This window comes from Mustela nivalis (genome assembly GCF_964662115.1).
Source record: "Mustela nivalis genome assembly, chromosome: 4".
NCBI lineage: Eukaryota > Metazoa > Chordata > Mammalia > Carnivora > Mustelidae > Mustela > Mustela nivalis.
The window spans coordinates 127,485,989-127,506,243 of NC_139023.1; the positions used below are offsets into that span (position 1 = coordinate 127,485,989).

Below are 20,255 nucleotides of genomic sequence, written 5' to 3' on the forward strand. Positions count from 1 at the left end.
AGAGAGAAGTTGTGAAACAAATGGAGTGTTGAGTGCTTATTTGATATTTGTGATCATAGAGGTGTGTGTGTGTGTGTGTGTGTGTGTTTCCTAGGAACTTTTGGCTGTTTAGAGGCAGGCATGGAGAAGCTGGGTATTTGGGTGTTGCTAGGGTTTGTGGTTTGTCAGTTCATATAGTAAAGGGAGAGGTGGGAGCAGGAGTTAAGGGTCTTTTTGGAACACCAGTCCTTAGGTAGATTTGCTCCAGGTCCCTTGAACTCTAGATAGCATACATGTAAAGCGACAAACACCTATAAGTGTGCTCGACTTCCTGCTTTTCTGTCTAATAATGGCTTTAATAAGTAGCTTGTCACACACTCTAGAAATATCTGTGAATCTTAGTTTTGACCTCTCTTTTCTACCTTGACAATTGTTTTTTTTTTTTTTTTTTTTTAAGCAAATACTTCAGAGTTAGAAATGACAGTATCTAGCAGATCAGCTCTCCATCACCACTGGCAGTGACTTTGGATGTCACCTGTGCTATTAAAGCAGCTCCCCATATGCCTTCAGTACTTCTCCCATAGTGTCACCATATTGTTGTTGGAAGCGTGGAATTCTCCTTGATCCTTTGCATAATGAGCTTAAATGACCGTCAACTGCCAAACAGAGAAAATCCAGACTTCTTAGTGGTATGTTTAGGGTAGTGCAAAATGTCTCCAACCTACATTATTCCTTCTACCCACTCCAGACACCCAAGCTGATCATTGTAGTCTGAGCATACCTTTGCAGGCTGTTCTCGCTATCTGGGATGTCCATCTCATTGTGGCTCCCTTCACTCCCACTCCTCCTCATCTGCTGGTGAAAACAACATATTTTCTTCTCTATGAATCCTACCCTTGTATTCCTTTTGGGATTAATCATTCCCTATCCATACAACTGAAAGACTTTTTGAAGGGCACGGGTTGTGTTATTCATTTTTGCATTCCCATTTGCCTAGCACATAGTAGCCCTTTCATAAGTATTTGTTAAATCATATTGATTCAGGATTATATCTTAACTTGCACTTTAAGAGTTTACCAATACTATGCTAAGATCCTCCCTTTAGAAATAAATTTTCAATAGCCTATGATGTATTAAAAGTCTAGTTAGTATTGAGATAATAAGTCTGGGAAAAGAATGAGGCTGCAGCACGACGGAAGGAGGGAGTCTGGGGATGCTCATGAGAACCTCGTTCTGGCCAGTTTGTGCAAGAGTGTAGAGGATGGGGAGAAGAACAGTGTCTTGTCGAGTATCATTTTGCTTACTGCATTAGTTACAGTTAGTTTTGGTTGTATTAGATGATTGAATAAACACAGCAGGAACTACTTTTATTTTTTGGTCACAGACAAGAACCCTAAAGGTAGATGGTCCGTGATGTTCTGTCTGGTGGCTCCACAGTGTGAAAAGGTTATATGGGCTTTCATCCTTCTTCTCTACTTGCTTACACATGGCTGCTGAATGCCAGCTGTCCTGTCTGCAGTGGGACTAGAAGTGGGAGGAAAGGCAGAAAAACAAAAAAGTTAGCTTCCATCTCTATCAGATTCTTGAAACAATGTCTCTTTTTATATAACATCCAGAGGTACTTATGTGGCCACTTCAGGTTACCCAGGAGTGTAAGACAAGTAGTCTTTTATTCTGCAATGTGATGTGCCCACTACAAATAACAATATAAAAATATCACTCTAAGGAGATGGAGGAAAGGGATATTGGAATAGGCCACCAGCAGTCTCTGCTATGTTTGCTCTTTAGTTTCCCCTCACATTCTCTTAGATTGTTACTACTTTTTGTTGCTGGATCATTTCTTTCCCTCAGCCCTAGGATCATATTTTTCTTAAGCTTATTCACGCTGTTTCAGGGCATACATCATCTATAATTTCTACTTGTCGTATGTAAAGTTGACTCGAGTCCATGTATCCCCATGACACGCATATATAAGGTAAAGTTATATATTAAAGATTTTAAGGAAATGCTCAGTAGAGTTCCAAATAAAATTAACAGACATGAGCTTGATTTGTCTACAGATGGAGATATTGAGGGGAGAGTTTAGTTGCACTTGGTAAAAATATATCCTGTGTTAAATTTGAAATAAGGTAGATGTTTAAATTAAAGGACTGGAGTAAACATGTAAAAGATACAATGGACTGTATTAAAATGTTCCCCTTCAGGTATTAGTTGTATTTGCTGCTTCAAGATGAAGCATGTTCATTCTGGAAAGCTAACATGATTCTGAGCATTTCCTAGATCAATCTTACCCCTTCTTAAATCATATTCTGACGTACCTGATGCACAGAGCAAAACTGTTCTCTAGAGAGGGAGTTCAGTTGCTGGATCAAGTTGGGAATTTGGTTGCTATAACTACAACTTCACAGATATAAGCACAGGCTTTCATAGTCCTTGGAAAATTGGCATTGGTAGTGTCTTAACAAAGTAAGTAGCCTTAAAGAGAAGGACTCTGATAATTTTGTTGTAGTATAATTGATATGATATCCCAGGTCATCTGATGCTTGAAATCTTCAGTCAGGGAATTTGTCATTTGTGATCCTTGGTGTAAAAAATGAGTGTGTGAGAGTTCAGCTTAGACATGTCCTTCTATGTAGTGATGTTTGGATTTCTCTTGTAGAAGTAAATATTGTATTTCATAAGGGTTTTAGAGTCTGGTATGTGTGTCAATGAAATACAGTATTTTTCTTTGTAAAAACCTGGGTTTGCTTATATATTGCTAAGTGTAATGGAACTCTTTTGTGCCACAGTTATTTTGTTGGTGGTTGGGGGGGGCTTGGTTTGGAGGGATGGGTGAGTTAGCATTTCACCTGTGTGCATTCAAAATGTCTTATAATATGTATCAACTAATTTTTTTTTTTTAAGAAGCAGCCTTTCAGTATTGGGAACTCTAACAGAAAATAGGAGTAAGAATGTTATTACTAAAGAAAAATTGCGATATGAAACAAATTATACTTGGTGAAATTAGAATATCTTTATTAAAATAAAGGTTTCCAATTAATCATAGTTCAGGGACACCCTCTATTTTATTTTACTATGAGTTAAGTTATATGTATGTACATATATGTATAAAAGGCAACAATCATATATTTGAATGTTAACGAAAATGACTTTATATTATGTACTGCACTTGATTTTTTCACTGTACTGGAAATTGTTTAAAAGAACCTCAAGAATTAAGGTAGTTGAAATAAAGTAAAGTAGTAGCTTAGATGTGTATTACCATCTTTATATTAGAATTTAAATAAATGTAATGTATGCTTAAAAATTACCTTCTATATTTATTACTGATGAGAATATTGAACTGTAAGTTGAAAATATTAGAAGTTTTTTTATTTCCTTAGATGTTTCCTTGTTTGCCTCTTATCTATGGCTTTATAGAGGTTATGTGTTTTTTGCTGTGAAATACAAAATATTTCTGGTATTTCATGTCAAGTGTTATAGATCTATATAAACATTAAGTAAACCATATTTTTCTAGTTAAACATTTATCTAAATTTTTTTGATCCTGCACTTCAAGATTATTTTTACTTTTTCTTTTATTGATGACCTATTCTGTGTTCTATAGCTATAAACTGCTTAGTTTGTCAGCTTTATTAAGATAATGTTTATTTCTTAATTTAAACATTTTTAGATAATTTAAAATATTTAGGCAGTGGTCAAAATCTGTCACTTTCCTATGTATTATTATTATTATTATTTTTGTTTATTAAGATGAATTTAGAAAACCATCATTGACTATGCTTTAGTTTTACAAGTGGGAAACTTCATTCTAAGTCATTTAGAATACACAGTGTATCTATGTCTATACGTGTATTTATCTATATATGTATTTATCACAGAGGTCTCCTGCTGCCAAGATGGTTTATATAGTCTGAAGTAATGATTACTTAATGTTATTCAGAATCTTTAGACCATTTCAGTTTACCACTTTGTCATTTTTAATTTACATAATTATATTTATTTATTTAATATATTATATACTAATATAATTTTAATATATTTATATTATTTAATTTTATAATATAAATTATATATTATATCAATATGATATATTAATATAACAATTATATATCTATACAATAATTTATATATAATTATATAATATATAATAATTATATATTTATATAATAATTATATATTATATATAATTTATATATAATATATATTTATAATATATAATAATTATAATTATATATATAATTTATAATTACATATTTATATAATTTTGGAAGCACAGAAGGAAGAGTTATCTGTGAATAGGGTCTTCTGGATTTTATTATCATTATCCCATTTAAGTGAACTTTTAAATGAACTTTTAAAAATTGAAATATGATTGACATATATTGAGTGAGCTTTTTAAAAAAGATTTATGTATTTATTTGGGGGGGGCTGAGAGGTGGAGGGTGAGGGCAGGGGGATAGGAAGAAAGAATCTCAGAGAGACTCCCTACTGGACACAGAACCCTATGCAGGTCTTGATCCCACAACCCTGAGACCATGATCTGAGTAGGACAATGAACTGACTGAGCCACCCAGGTGCTCCTGTTAAGTGAACTTTTAAAAACCTTTCTATATAGTTAATTTTGTGTGTGGAAACATCACTGTGGCTAAAGTGGGGATTTTTTCCCCTTGATTATCTATGTCAGAGTATAAAGTAATTCTAGTTTTTCAATATAGTAGAGAAGAACTGGCTGCTAACTACTCTGACCCGAGAAGTATGAGTTTGATTTTTCCGAAGAATGTGCTTGTGGGATGAAAGTAGAAAAGACATTGGATTAGAGTCCTTCTGTTTGGCAATAAAGGATGGTTAACGATAACATAGGGCACACTTATGAAAAGTAATTGACCAAGGCTGAGGTTTCTAAACTGGGCTAGTTAGTAGATTCACCTGGCTTGGGATGGGTAAAATCCTGAGGCCCAGGCCCTAGAGATTTTCATTCACTGCATGTAGATTGGTGCATACACTCTCATTTTCAAAGTTTGCAAGCAGGTGGTCAGTCGGATTTGAACTGAAAGGCTGGGCTAACGGCTATGACACTGATGTGTAACCACTGAAGTTTACAGATCCGTAGAATGAGAAGATCATGGAAGATCTGACAGAGTTGAGACCAAGATAGGAACCCTATCTCAGTGGCCTTGGTATGCCAAAGTAAAGGGCCTGATTATTACTTTCAGGAAAATGGAAGTCTATGGGTCGTATGTCACTATAATTTAGAAGGACTAATTGACAGAATTTAGAGACTGAGAGAATTTACAGATGAGGGAATTTAAAAATTTTACAGATGAGGGAAAAGTTGGAGTAAAAAAGGTTCCAGTGCTTTGAACTTGCATGTCTGGTAGTATGATGCCTTTGCCAGCTATAACCAAATCTGGAAGGAATGCAATGGGTGGATATCAGAGTTGAAATGAATGTATTTGATATTAGGCATGTTGTAGTACATGCTTTGACAGGGAGAGCTATAGGAGGTATGAAGAGAAGCTGGGCATTGAGTCACTTGAAACATTTTGGAGATAGGAAAGGTAGGTAAATAGGAAGAAAACAGAAACAAAATGAGGCGCTTATAAGTTCAGAAGGCTATAGGGACAGACTTTTGACAAGTAAAATTTTGCTGCTCATGTCAGTGCAAAATTATCTCATGGCCTGTTTTAAGCAAACCATGCAATATGTTGCCAATTCTCGTATAAAGTGGATGCCAGATTTCATAAATTCTACTTTTTTTTTTTTTTGAGAGTGAGAGTGTACAGGGAGAAGGGTGGGGGTAGAGGGAGAAACAGAATCTTAAGCAGGCTCTACATCCAGCACAGAGGTTGATCTGGGGCTTGATTCATGATCGTGATATCATGACCTGAGCTGAAATCAAGAGTTGGATGCTTAACCAACTGAATCACCCAGGCACCTGCATTCTATTGAATTTTGTAAGCAAGGTAGTATTAATCTTTTGCAAAACATAATTTGTAAATGATGGTTTGGGTTCCTTCCAATTTTTTGCTTCTTTCAACATTCGTGAACACCTGCTTATGTGGACATATGTTTTTATTACTTTTTGAAAACCTAGGAGTAGAATTGCTGGATTATATGGTAAATGTGTGTTTAGCTGTATAAAGAACTGCCACACCGTTGTCCACAATGGCTGTAACATTTGCATTCTCAACATGTTATGAGAGTTCTGGGTGTTCTACATCTTCCCCAACCCTCGGTATTGTCAGTGTTTTTAATTTTAGCCACTCTAGAGGATATGTGGTGATAATCTCACTGTGACTTTATTATGCATTTCTCTGAAGCCCAGTGTTGTTGAGAATACTTTCATATGCCTATTGGCTATTCAGATACTTTTTCTGGTGAAATATTAGTTCATCCATTTAAGCAAATTTTTAAAAGATAGGATTTTCCCCACTAAAAAGTCTATTAGTGGAATCTCTCTTGTGTTCTATTGATCTACAGCCAGTTCTTACAAAAAAAAAAAATTAAAAGATTTTTTTATTTTTTAAAGAGAGAGAAAGAGAGAGTGAGCATGGGGGGTGTCGAAAATGGAGAAGGGGGGAAGAGAAACTCAAGCAGACTCCTTGCTGAGGGTGGAGCCTGAGCCAGGGTTCTATCTCCTGACTCTGAAATCATGACCTAAGCCTAAAGCAAGAGTCCGACGCTTAACCAACTGAGGCACCCAGGAGCCCTGATCTACATGTCATTTCTTATATCAATACCACATTGTCTTCAATTGTGTAGCTTTATGGTAGCTTTTGAAATCATATAGTATAAATCCCCAGCTTTGTTCTTTATCAAAATTGTTTTAGCTCTTTTATGTCTTCACTATTTCATATAAATTTTGAAATGGGCATATCAATGTCAAATGTTTGTTAGGATCTATAGATCGATTTGGGAAGGTTTATTCTCAACAATAGTGAGCCATCCACACCATGAACATGGTATATTTCATAATTTATTTACATCTTCTATTGTTTCCCTTCACATGGTTAAGTATCCTTTTGTAATTTTTAGTGTACAGGACATGTGCATCCTTCATTAAATTTATTCCTAAGTATTTCATTTTTGATGATAAGTAGTAGGTTTTTACTATTTCGTTCTATACTATAAGGAAAGATCTGAAACAGATTAATCAAAATCTTCTACTTACTGGTAGCATTAGAACAAATACTTATAAAATGAGATAAAACAAAATAAGTATGGCTTATGAGAGATATCCACATTTTATTCAAATGAATTAAACTGGTTGGCATTTTATTACTTGATATCTTTGTAAGAAATTATATATCAGTGTGAGTTTATGCTTTTCTTGTAAATGTGTTTTTTTAACTTCTAGGAATTTTATGAATGTGATATTACTCGTGACCTATGTTTTGGGGTCCCGCCTTACAAGGACATACCTACTATTTCAATCTGGTATGTTCCAGATTTGGGGGAACTTAGTGGCTAGGTTTTGGTGCCATTCATGTAAGCCTTTAAAAAGTACCAGATGCCTGGTTGAGACCTTGTTTGATTTTTGAGAACAGTTCTGTTTCTTCCTAGTGAAGTGCCAATCTGAATCATTTACCTGAATTCATCTATCATTTTTCTCATTAACAAGTTACATTAGATACATTAACAAGTTACATAGATCTGTTTGGTTATTTCTTAGTGTGAATTGTTTATTTTACCTGTTTAATGAATTTTTTGAAAATTATATCATTTTTAGATGAGATGGTAAAGCTAAGCTTCTTGGTCTCTTCAACTCCTACACTATGAGCTTTGCACAGTGAAATGGTGAACATTTAACAAAGGCATTTTGGATAAGGCTTGTGTCTATATGCTGAGGGGGAACGCTGTTATGGACCATAACTTTTATACAAACTGATCAGCTGCCATCTGTGTACAAAGCACTGTGATCAGCAGAGACCTGTTTGTGCCACTGTGTAGACAGATAGCAGCAGATCAATTTAGCTGAGCTGTTCTGTAGCAGTTCGGTCACGAGGACATAGACACTACCAAAGTGTAGTCATCATCACACCACTGTCCTTTGCTGGTTTAGATGGTGGCAAGAGAGAAAAACTGCTTGCTCTTCACCCCAGTACAGCTGAGGTAAGATCCACCTTTTTTCTCTTGAAGGGATAAGCAAGACCAACAGCAGCCTCTTTCAACTTTTCCCACATTGTTTTGATTTAAATTTATGCTATTTTTTTCCATAATTATTCCTCAAGCAAGGTATACAATTCAGCATCCCTTTGGTGGAGAGCAATGTGTGGAGTGCAGCTGAGATAAATTCTACTCACAAAATTGCATTGCTGAGCCCATCTAAGCATTTGACCTTGAAGACTCACAGGAAAGCAGACATTGCAGATTTGCCTACTTGCCCTTGACTTACAAGAGAGTAGTAGATAGTGAATTAATAGAAATTGATAAAGAGCGTCTGTCAGGCAGACGCTGAGGTCATGAGGCTGGTATGCGGAAGCAGTGCCCATACAACATGTGTAACACAGAACTGCAGCCAGGAGGGGTGGGTGGGTCATCGAAGCAGGAAATTAGCCTTCAGAAGGCATGTTGGCTTTCTGCACAAGCTACAGCCGCATGGACTGACTGAGAGAAAACACACAGGGAAATGGGGAGTGCTCATTGCTGCAGAGAAAAGAGCTCCCGTAGAAGGGGGCAGCGCTGTTGCTGCTGCTGGCGCTTCAAAGATATGAAGACAGTGCAGGTTAGATCGTTTATTTTTAAATGAATTAAAATGTTAATGGTACCAAGAGCAAATGTTCGGTACTTCTCCCATAGCTCAATAGACAACAGGCTGCGGAGGAATGCACAGAGAGAAGACACAGCTTATGAGGCCTTCGCTTGTGATTGTTTTCTTGTTGCTCTATTTTAAGCAAAGGTTAAATGTTGAGATTTGCTGTGGGGCAGTCCACCTCTGTTAATTTGTGCAGGGTAATGGTTGTTAGAACATCTCTAAATGAGCCTTGAAAGAAATGGAGAGACTCTTAAGTGTATATTTAGTTTTCCCAAATAGTTACTTTTGAAACGCGAGCTTGTTAAAGGACATGCTTTAGAAATAATTAGTAGTTTACACACACATAACTTATATGTGTACTTCATGTGTGTTTGTTTTTGTTTCAGATAGCTGTTACCTTTTATATTTTTTCCTTTTGGTTAAACTAATGAGTGAGGATAAAATATTTTAAAAGATTAAATGCATTTTTATGGAAAGTTTTTCAGGCCATATTCCTTTTATACTTAGATTAAAACTTACTCCTTAATGTTCTACTGATTGAGAATGGGACTGATGGTATCAGCAGTTACTTGTTAGATTTTTCCCCTTAAAGATAATTGCTATTCTTCTATTTCAAGACAGGGTCATGTGAATGTTTTTTTGTGAGCCCTAAGTAATAGGTTGATTTTATTTTAGGAGCATCATGTTCAATCATTTATTTAGATTCTTTGGAGGAAAGTGAAGTTTAGGAACTGCTTAGAAATATGAAAAATTGGTATCTCGGAATATAAATCATTTTATAAATTGGGATTGCCCACCAGTATAATCTCAGTTTGACTGCTGTGTATTCCCTCACTGGGTGTAGCCTGACATGAATAAGTTTACATTCCAATACTGAGGAATTGCATTCCACTGAGTAGTTCTGACGTACAACAAGAATGTGGAGGCCCACACAAAGGGCAAGTTTAAGGACAGTGATAGAAGCAGCTTCTGTATTCAGCAACTGCCTTTCGTGGAAACTTACACTGGTGAAAAGTGCTCTTGACTCAACTTGGGTGGGGAAAATGTGGTCACCGAAAGTTAAGACAGGACGGCCTTACCAGAGTAAGATCCCTCAATACCCTGTCTGGTATATTATAACCAAAGGTATTTATGAAAACTAGGTAAGCCTTTATATTTTTAAACATTTGTACTTTCTGGTTATGAGTCTTGAAAGAAAGCTTATCAGGCTCTTAAAATTTTCTCTGTTTTACATTATATAGAAGATGAATTTCTTTTAGTAATTTTTTTCTGCGTATTTTTAGTACTATAAAGTCATTGCATTTTGCACCTGTAAAAGTATTGAAGTTAGCTTATTACAATTTTACAACAATTTGTGATTCTTAATTTTAAATTTGTTCTGTACAAAAACTTAATGGGAATGAAAATTGGGATTGTTAAACTGTTTTTGGAGCAACCATTCCTAAATTGGTTGTGCTTAGGGAATATGAGCATTTAGGAATAATCTGCTTGTTATGCCCCAAGTGGTCTTTTCCATAATCATCTTTGTGAGCATAACTTTTTTTCTTTGTAATAGCTCAGAGAACCAGCAGATTGACCAAAAGTGAACCTGCATCACTTTTAGTTGTCATCTTTGGTTGTTTAATAAAAGATTATAAGGGCATTCTGAAATTACATTGAAGTTAATAGTTGAAAGCCAAACTGTACAGCATATTCATACAGAATAGTTTTAGAAGAATTTAAAATAGCCTGGAGTAATTAAATTTTCATATTGCATAGAACTGGAAGACTAGCAGCATTCTTAAAACACACGTAGCGTACTTCTTCTTCCTATCTCCCTATCTCTTTCTTTTTGACTTCATGGACTCTTGTGAAAGGCTGGTATCTAGTATAGAAAGGGCTAACAAGTTTTTAAATATTCAGTCAAGTCTCATTGATAACTGTTACCCACACTTTTCTTGATTTTGAACATTATCATGCATTTTGTATTTGTATTTATCTGTATACACAGAAAGACTGAAATGATCAGAAGAAAGGAATTTTTAAAACTAATTTAATTCAAAGTTTAAAAAATGAGCTATGTGACTTTAAAAATTAAGAAGTTTAAACTTTAAAAATATCATTGTTTATCATGGTATGTGGTATTATGAGTGCCATTTCAAAGAAGCAGATGTTCTACTAGTTGAAGTTCTGGCAGCAGCTGCCTAAAAACCAAAAGCTTGGTTTTGGTTCAAATCTTTGACTATTCCAGGGTAACCCTCCAGCTCTTGATGGTCATTTGTAATTTTGCTGAATTTGAATTGCCTTCTGAATTACAAAAGCTAATTTGTCTTTTTCTCACTCAGCTAGGCAGAAAGTGAGCCTAGCCAACCTCTGAGAACTTACCTTTTAGCTCTCCACTTGTCATCGGCTTTGTGCTTTATGGGTAAATGTGATACACTGTAGCAATATTTTTGAGGAGGTCGGGTAATTATTCCTCATAAATGTCAAGATCACCAAAGACTAGAGTTCATGTTATAGAATGTGGAAGGAGGCTATAGCAGAAAGCAAGAGAGAGTGTAAGGTCGGTGTAGTAGGACAGAATCCTGTATCATGGAATCTGGTTGTCCTTTCAGGCATCTCATTTAACCTTCCCCCAGACACGCTGTCTTAGTTTCTTCCATTGTGAAAGGACAGTTGAACTAGAAAGTTCTTATGGGGAAAGTAGGAATGCACTGGCCATACATAATATCACTTGGGGGCCTTTTTCTAAATACAGATGTTTGAGAACCTTTGAATGTAGTAGCTTGGATTATGGCATACTTTGAGCTTTGAAGCTGAAGAAAAAAATGCGAAGAGGCCCTATACGATACGATTTTCTGTTTTTTTCTCAACTCTGAAGTTCTACAGGTCTGTTTTGGTTTTGAAATGCAACTGTGGGAAGCAAATATGAGATCCTTTTTGTTAAACTCATGGCACTTAACTATTCTGTCTGTACTCACAACTTCATGTGTACTCATCTTATGTAGAGGATGTATACATTCTTACATACAGCCTATGTAAGAATGGGGACTATATTTAGTGAGCTCTGTATTGATTACAGAGTTTGTGTATAGATTCTGTAGTATGTGTCCAGTGAGTATTTGGAAGAGGAATGGGAAGAAAATTGTGGAGATGGGCCTAGCATGGCAGTACCCTCTAATTTATGGCTAAGGATAAAATAAAAATGGAATTAATGTTGGGTGAAAGAAAAATGTAGGTATAATTGACTTTTCAAAAACTATTTCAGTAATATTTGTTTACCTTTTCCCCGTTTCTTACCTGTTCAACTTTTACCCACAACTTCTCTCTTTCATTGCTAATTAACGTGGAAAAAAGATTGGTTCCAGGTTTGTCAGTGGTATAATTTGGTCATCAAAGTTTTTTTTTTTTTTTTTAAAGATTTTTTATTTATTTATTTGACAGAGAGAGAGATCACAAGTAGGCAGAGAGGCAGGCAGAGAGAGAGAGGAGGAAGCAGGCTCCCTGCTGAGCAGAGAGCCCGATGCGGGGCTCGATCCCAGGATCCTGAGATCATGACCCGAGCCGAAGGCAGCAGCTTTACCCACTGAGCCACCCAGGCGCCCCTGGTCATCAAAGTTAACTCTTCCTTTGTCCCTAAGATTTGCTGTTATTTGGTCAAAGTAGTAGTGTTCCCACTTTTTGTTATTCAAGCCCTGAAATTTTGCCAAGAAACTCAACCTCTTTATCCTTACATAAAATAATGTCATTTTAACTATTTTTAAAAGTTTATTAGTTTTTTTTAATAAGCTCTACACCCAACGTGAGGCTCAAACTCACAACTCTGAGATCAAGTATCCCATGTTCTTCTGACTGAACTTGCCAGGCGTTCTTGCCATTTTAACTATTTAAGGTGTATGATTCAGTGGCATTAATTACAGTCATACTTGTGCAGCCATGACCACTACCTGTTTCTAAAGTTTATGTTCCATGGCTCCAAACAGAAATTCTGTAACCATTAAGCATTCCTATAGCCCCCAATAATCCATTGTCTACTTTCTGTCCTTATAAATTTGCCTGTTCTATGTATTTCTTACAAGTAGAATCTTATATTTGTCATTTTGTGCCTGGCTTACTGCATAGAGCAGAGTGCTTTCTTTCAGGGCTGATCCAGGCTATAACATGTATCAGGACTTACTGTTTTTTTCTTGGCTCCTATTGTATGTATTTATCATGTTCATCATGTTGATGAACACATGTTGTTTCCACCTTTTGGCTATTGTGAATAATACTGTTGTGAACTTTGATGTATAAATATCTGTTTTGAGTCCTTGTTTTCAAAACTATTGAGTTTTTACTATTGAGTATTTACTTAGGAGTTGGATAGCTGGGTCATATGGATATTCTGTTCAGCTTTTTGATGAAGACCAACCTGTTTTTCACAGTGACTGCACCACTTTACACTCCCACCAGCAAAATAACAAGGGTTCCAAGTTCTCTATCCTCTTTAACACTTGCTATTTTTTAAAAATTAAAATCATCTTAGTATCTCATTCACATCTGATATCAGGTATGAAATGGTATCTCATTGTGGTTTTGGTTTGCTTTTCTTTAATGACACAGGATGTTAATCAGTTTTTCATGCATGTATTGGCTATTTTGTATTCCTTTGGAGAAACTTCTATTCAAGTACTTAGCTCATTTTTTAATTAGGTGGTTTGTCTTTTTGTTGTTGAATTGTAGGAGTTCTTTATATATTCTGAATATTAAATATTTCTCAGATGTATGATTTACAAATATTTCCTCCTGTTCTGTAGATATTCTTTTCAGCTTCTTGATAATGTCCTTTGATGCACAGAAGTTTTTAATTTTGAGGAAATCCAATTTATCTGTTTTTCCTTTTGCTGTTTGTGCTTTTAGTGTCATGTCTAAGAATCTCACTGCCAAACCATAAAATAGACTGAACTGTAGAGAACAAACTGAGGGTTGCTGGAAGGGAGGTTGGGGGATGCTGAATGGATTAAACAGGGTATTAATCCATGGGTATTAGAAGGCCCCTTGTGAGGAGCACTGGATGTTGTTTCTAAGTGATGAATCACTAAATCCTACACCTGAAATTAACCCGACACAGTATGTTAACTAACTGGAATTCAAATAGAAGCTTGGAAGAGAAAGCCAAAAGAATCCATTGCCAGATCCAATGTCTTGAAGGTTTATCCCAGTTTTTTTCCTAAGAGTTTTGTGGTTTGGGCTTTTTGTTTAGATCAGTGATCATTTTCACTTAATATTTGTATGTGGTGAGAGGTATGGGTCCAACTTACTTTTTTTTTTTCTTCAATATAGCGGTACAGTTGTCCTAATGACATGTTCTTTCCCCATTGACTGAACCTTGCCAGAAATTGGTTAACTATAGATAACATGGCTTTATTTCTGGACTCTCAATTTTATTTTATTGGTTTCTATGTCTGTCCTTATGCCTGTACCACACTGTTTTGATTAATACAGCTTTGAGGTAAGTTTTGAAATCAAAAGTGTGAGTCCTCCGCCTTTGTTCTTTTTCAAGACTGTTTTGGCTAACTAGGTCCCTTGGGATTTCATATGAATTTGAAGATTGGCTTTTTCATTTCTGCATTAAAAAGCTGTTGGGATTTTGATAAGGACTGCATTTGAAGTGGCACAAAGAAATATTTGGAGCCGAGTATGTCATATAGCTTGGAAATGATCTTTCCCTTTCCTTCCCGTCTTCCTTGCTCCCTCCCTTCCTTCCTTTCTCTGACTTTTCTTTAAAAACCCTTAACTATTATAGGTTTTTTTTAAAAGTTGTCCATGCTCTTATTTAATTTGTATCATTCATAAATTTTCTTTTTTTTTTAAGATTTTATTTATTTATTAGAGAGGTGGAGAGAAACCACAAGTAGGCAGAGCAGCAGGCAGAGGGAGTGGGAGAAGCAGGCTCCCCACTGAGCAGGGAGCCCCATGTAGGGCTCGATCCCAGGACCCTGAGATCATGACCTGAGATGAAGGCAGCCGCTTAACCAACTGAGCCACTCAGGCGCCCCTCATTTATAAGTTTTCTTGAATCATGATTTTAGAAACTTCAGTGATACTGAGTTTCAGGTGCTGTTAGTAAGACTGAAGTGTTCTTTTAATTTTTGTCCATAATCTTACAGAAAGCCCTTTGGAATTCCTTAATTTTTTTGTTGGAAACTTTTTAGTTCTGTTTTTCCCCTTAGAAACTTTCCTAGGGTAGTGTTATGTTCTAGGTTTTACATGGTTTTCTATAAGGGTAGGTATGGTAATTTTCATTTTTTTTACTTCCTCATGTGTTCATCATTTTGAGATATGTTTCGTGTATTACTTATTCTTCAGTATGTCAGCAGCCTACTGTGCTAATGCTTTAAAGACTTATAGTTTCATTTATGTCTTTTAACTAAAATGTGAGAACCCCTTATTGTTTAATGTCATATTAAATGGTGTGTGCATTTCATCACTTTTCACGTTGGATATTTCATTGTGTAGATTGGATCCTCAATTACTGCTTTCTTGCACTCACATAAAACTTAATGATAATGTCTTACACTTTATTCTTACTCGCTTTGTTTTGTGCTTTACTGTCTTCAACATCTATATGTTGTTTGCAAACCTGAAGATTTCTCTCCATTTCTTTCTACTAGATCATCTAAAATATTTTTAAAAATTGATCTTAATATCACCTAGGGTAGATCTTATCTCTTATATGTCGCTATCTGGTTTCCTTTTTTATCTCTATATTTATTTTCCAGAACTGAGTTTTAAAACAGCTTATAGAGGGGGGCCTGGGTTGCTCAGTGAGTTAAAGCCTCTGCCTTCAGCGCAGGTCATCATCTCAGGGTCCTGGGATCGAGTTCCCGAATCGGGCTCTCTGCTCCTCAGGGAGCCTGCTTCCTTCTCTCTCTCTCTCTCTCTCTCTCTCTCTCTCTCTGCTTGTCTCTCTGCCTACTTGTGATGTCTCTCTCTGTCAATTAAATAAATGAATAATCTTTAAAAAAGTTAAAAAAAACAGTTTATAGAACTTGGTCCAAGATTTTAAAAAGCTTAGTAAATAATGATATTTACTTCCTTTTGTTTACATATTTATTGTTTCAAAGAATCATAGGAAAAGCGAAAGTATTTCGCGGATTTAGTGAATTTCTAGCTAACATTTTTCATTATTCTCCCTATTCATTCCTACCTATAGCTTCTGGGTTGTAAGCATAGAGAAAATCATCTTTGCATTAGAGACAAGAGGCCTAGTCATTAGTTAGGCCTAACATGTGCATTCATGACCTACTCTTTGTCTCTTTTTTTTTTTTTTTTTTTTTAAGATTTTATTTATTTGACAGAGAGAGATCACAGGTAGGTAGAGAGACTGGCAGAGAGAGAGAGAGAGCGGGAAGCAGGCTCCCTGCTGAGCAGAGAGCCCGATGTGGGACTCGATCCCAGGATCCTGAGATCATGACCTGAGCCGAAGGCAGCGGCTTAACACACTGAGCCACCCAGGCGCCCCTGTCTCTTTTGAGGCCATTCTTCACTTCTGGGTTCTTGGCTATGTTTGAAATAATAGATTTTTTGACAAGTGAAATGATATATTCTCCTTTGCTAGAGTGTGTTCTGTGTGCATTTGCCTTTTCTTTTCTGTTTTGTGTATTCAGGGAGTTACCAAGGGACAGTATTATTTCTCCTACAGTTCACATATTTATGTTGTTTAGTAGAACTTGAGTCTTTTGTGGCTGCAAAGAAAGTTTCTTCAGATTCTAGTATATCTCATTTCCAAAAGACTATCATGGAAGTATTTTTTAAGAGCACATTTTAGAGGATGCAAACTTTTCATTTCTAAGGTAATAATGTTTGCAAATAATATCTTCCTACCATAAAAATCTTTGAGCCAACGGCTAATTTTTACAAAGGTTTTCACCAGAATTTTCTCTTCATGGTTCTAGTGTGTGTGTGTGGCTATGTCAGAATAAATCCACTTCAGTGTTAAGGTGGGAGCTATCATAGATAGGACAAAGTTGCTGTATCCGAGTTCACTAGTGAAAAATTTCTGGGAGAAATGGGCTTATAATAAGCCCATTATATATTATATATATTATAATGCACAACAACCTGAATTAAGAAAAAAAAGTTTTTTGAATACCTTTTCTTAAACTTATTTAGAATAAGTTGATTTCAAAATTTAGAAAGAGGCATGTGGGTGGTTCAGTCAGTTAAGTGTCTGCCTTTGGCTCAGGTCATGATCTCAGGGTCCTGGGATGGAGCCCCACTTTGGGCTCCCTGCTCAGTGGGGAGTCTGCTTCTCCCTCTCCCTCAGCCCCTCCTCCTGGCTCATGATCTCTCTCTCTCTCAAATAAATAAAATTTTTTAAAGAAAATTTATAAAAATCAAATATACTTTTTAGGCGAAAGAAATGCTTAACCTAAGCAGTTAAATTACAAAAGAAAATGTATATACATTTTATCCTTTGCATATTTATATAGTTTGCCTTTGATTCAGTTCTTATCCATTAGAATATTTAACATCTTCTCTTAACTGGGAGTGATTTAAACAGCCTAACATAAAACACATTCATACTGATTTTCTGTTACTTACATTATTAATTTGAAAATATGATACTGGAATTTTCCAGAAAAATATATGTCTGAAAATTAAGAAATTGAATGGTTTCTTGTCATTTGGTATAAATAATGATTAAAGAGTTTCTTTTTCTCCACTAGTTGTTTTTGTTTTTCACTTTCATTTAATTGGAGAATTGGCCTAAATTTACAATTTATATTTCATAAATCCTTTTTTTTTCTTCCTAGTTTTGGCAAGCGTTCTGCAGGAAGCTTTAGGCGTGGCTGTGAATGCATTGTTTTAGAGCCTTCTGAAATGATTGTGGTAAGAATACTTCTGTGAAGAGTTTTTTCCCTAAAATAAATTATAAAGTAAAAGCCCTTTAACAAAGTACTTATAGTTCATTTCATATTTTTTAACTTTAGATATATTTATCTCACAATTTTTTATTATGGATCTGAGTTCATAATCATACTATTATAATTATTTATAAGAGTCACTGAAATGAAAAAGAAGACTCAAAAGGTACAAATACCTAAGTGTTTCATGCTTGAGCTTTGTCAGATCAATCCATGATAATGCCATTTATTTGAAATTTGGGGAGAATATTTGAATTGCAGGACTTTAGCTCTCCAAATATTAATTGGAGTGAATGAAATAGTTCAGATGAGTCATAGTGGTAAGTGGTATATAATCAGGCAACAGTTAACATAAGGAAATCAATTTGGTTTTTTGTGTATGTCCTATGTCAGTATGTTTTTTAAATCCTACAATTCAGTTAAAAAGAGAGAGAAAGATTTCAACAGAGTGTCTAACCAGTATACTGGCTCCCCAGTTTTCTGGTGTAATATACAAGATGGTGAAAGCTTTTTATTCACATTTAGTAAAGTATTTGGTAGAAAGCTGTAAGTCTATTTTCAGAGGAGACTTAGGGCTTTCCCCTATGATGTAGGAGAGGAATTTATCAGAATGAAAACTTCCTTGTCAAAGGTAGTGAAAACCTGTGGTAAAATTTCACAAAATTTACTCTTCAGTGAGAAAGTAGCATGATGGTGAGTAAAGATCTAGGATTGGAAAAATGTGCCTGGTTACATAGGAGCTTACTGTAGCAGGTCTTGAAAAGCATTTTAGATATATCCTAGAGATTTTAGCCCCTGTTAGTGCTGTTTTGTGTTTCTCTAAGGGACTTTTGATCTTCAGAATTCTTTGAGGATTTTATACTTGCCCATTATACAAACTCCTAGGTTTGCCAGTGTGAAAATGGTCTTAGAATCTTGGTATGCCTTAATTGTAAGCAATCACATTTTTGTTATGTAAGTATGACGAGGATTGACCTAAGATAACTTCTATTCTGGTTAGTCCATTCATCAGTTTCTAAAATGTTGAAAATGAGGATTTTTTTTTAAATAACTCTATTTATAAAAAGAGTAACTGAATCTACAGACTGAAAGTAGGAAGAGAAACCCTTAGGTAACCTACCAGAGCCATTCTGCTAGCAGTCCTGTTTGAGTCATTTGGGATTTAGGGGTTTTTTTACAGCTTTATTCACATACATCAGGGTTAGGACAATGGGGCGGCTGCTTTCATATTTTGAGGCAATGTATCCTGTGAGTTCTTTCACTAATAAATCAGCACAATGATTACTGAAAATATCCTTCCCTTTGAAACTGCAGGAAATTCAAGAGTTACTCATTATTGTCCTAAGTGGAACTGAAAATGCTTCTTCATAAAAGAAAAGTTACTCAAAACCAATTAGTTCCAGAGAAGTTCAGAGACACTTAGTCTGTCATGATAGTTTGTCCACAAATGTCTTTGCAAAATGAATGAATATGGATTTATCTGTAAGTTTTATTCTGTGACTGGTCTTAATATGGAATGTTGTGTTTGAGGAAATAAATTTTGGGGGGTTTTATTTCAGGTGGACTATATGGATGAAAATGAAGAATATTTTCAGCGTCAAGCTTCTCATCGACAATCTCGAAGGAGATTTAGAAAAATCAACCAGAAGGGTGAAAGACAAACCATCATTGACACTGTGGATCCTTATCCTGTGGGCAAACCACCTTTGCCTCGAGGTTATCATACGGTAAGTTATTGAAGTATAAAATTTTTAATCTTTAGTTTTTTTGGTGGGAGTTTTGTGAGAAGACATATGCATTTCCTATTTTAGTTGAATAATTCCTTTCTGTGATCTGTGCTGGAAACACATACAGTATGAGTAGTTTGAAAGAGCATTGAAATAAGATATCAAAAGACATTGTTTAGCCCTTTTATTTCTTAAAGTGTCCTCTGAGGATTAACTTTGTGATCCGCGATGCAGCTGTAACTGGGATATTTTAAGTTCTTAACTTAATCTAAAATTTGAACTCCCTCTGCTCCTACCCCAAACGATTAGCATAGACTTACTTTTTATTTCAAAAGTAGATATATAAAAATCACATGTTATTTTCATACTTTACATACCATTGTGAGACTATTACATGATAGTTTTTTTTTGTTTTTAATATGAAATGAAAGCTCAATTTGAAGTGATACTTTTTAAAATCCCAATGTAAAGATGGTCTGAAGTATTTTTGATCGGTTCAGAATTCTTCTTAAATGCTGTAGCCCTGTCGATCATCATTCATTTCACAAATATTTTATAAAGTATTTTTATATTTGAGGAAACCATTGCACAGATAATGAGTGATCTGTATAAAACCCCAGGAAAGTCAGTTTTAGGACCTTATTTTTCATACTCCTTTCTTTCTGCTTAGCTGCCCTATGCTCATTTCCCCTGAGAATAAATTTGAGGATTTCTGTTTTCAGAAAGAAAGTAATATGAATTCTTATATATGTCATAATAGAGTCCAAGATGGTTTGTCTATACATAAATACAATTAAGTAGTCATTATAAGTGAAATTAATTTTAAAATAAAAATATGAAAAACTTAAAAATAGGTAATTGACAGTTGTTTTACATTTCTCATTTGTTTTGCTTACCTGCACT

The 20,255-nt window shown here is 35.3% G+C and overlaps 1 protein-coding gene across 7 annotated transcripts in view; it reads left to right on the forward strand.

Moving 5' to 3' along the window:
* RAPGEF2 (Rap guanine nucleotide exchange factor 2) overlaps positions 1-20,255 on the forward strand; it is a 239,437-nt gene that overhangs the window by 104,594 nt on the left and 114,588 nt on the right. For 4 of the 7 annotated variants that reach the window (XM_082727766.1, XM_082727772.1, XM_082727773.1 and 1 more), the window contains 2 exons: positions 17,515-17,590; positions 19,185-19,352. In XM_082727766.1, coding sequence (XP_082583892.1) covers positions 17,515-17,590; positions 19,185-19,352 — 244 coding nt within the window. Of the gene's footprint in view, positions 1-8,611; positions 8,708-9,747; positions 9,880-17,514; positions 17,591-19,015; positions 19,108-19,184; positions 19,353-20,255 lie in introns of those variants that run through there. The other 3 variants (XM_082727777.1, XM_082727775.1, XM_082727776.1) reach the window with 3 other exon arrangements.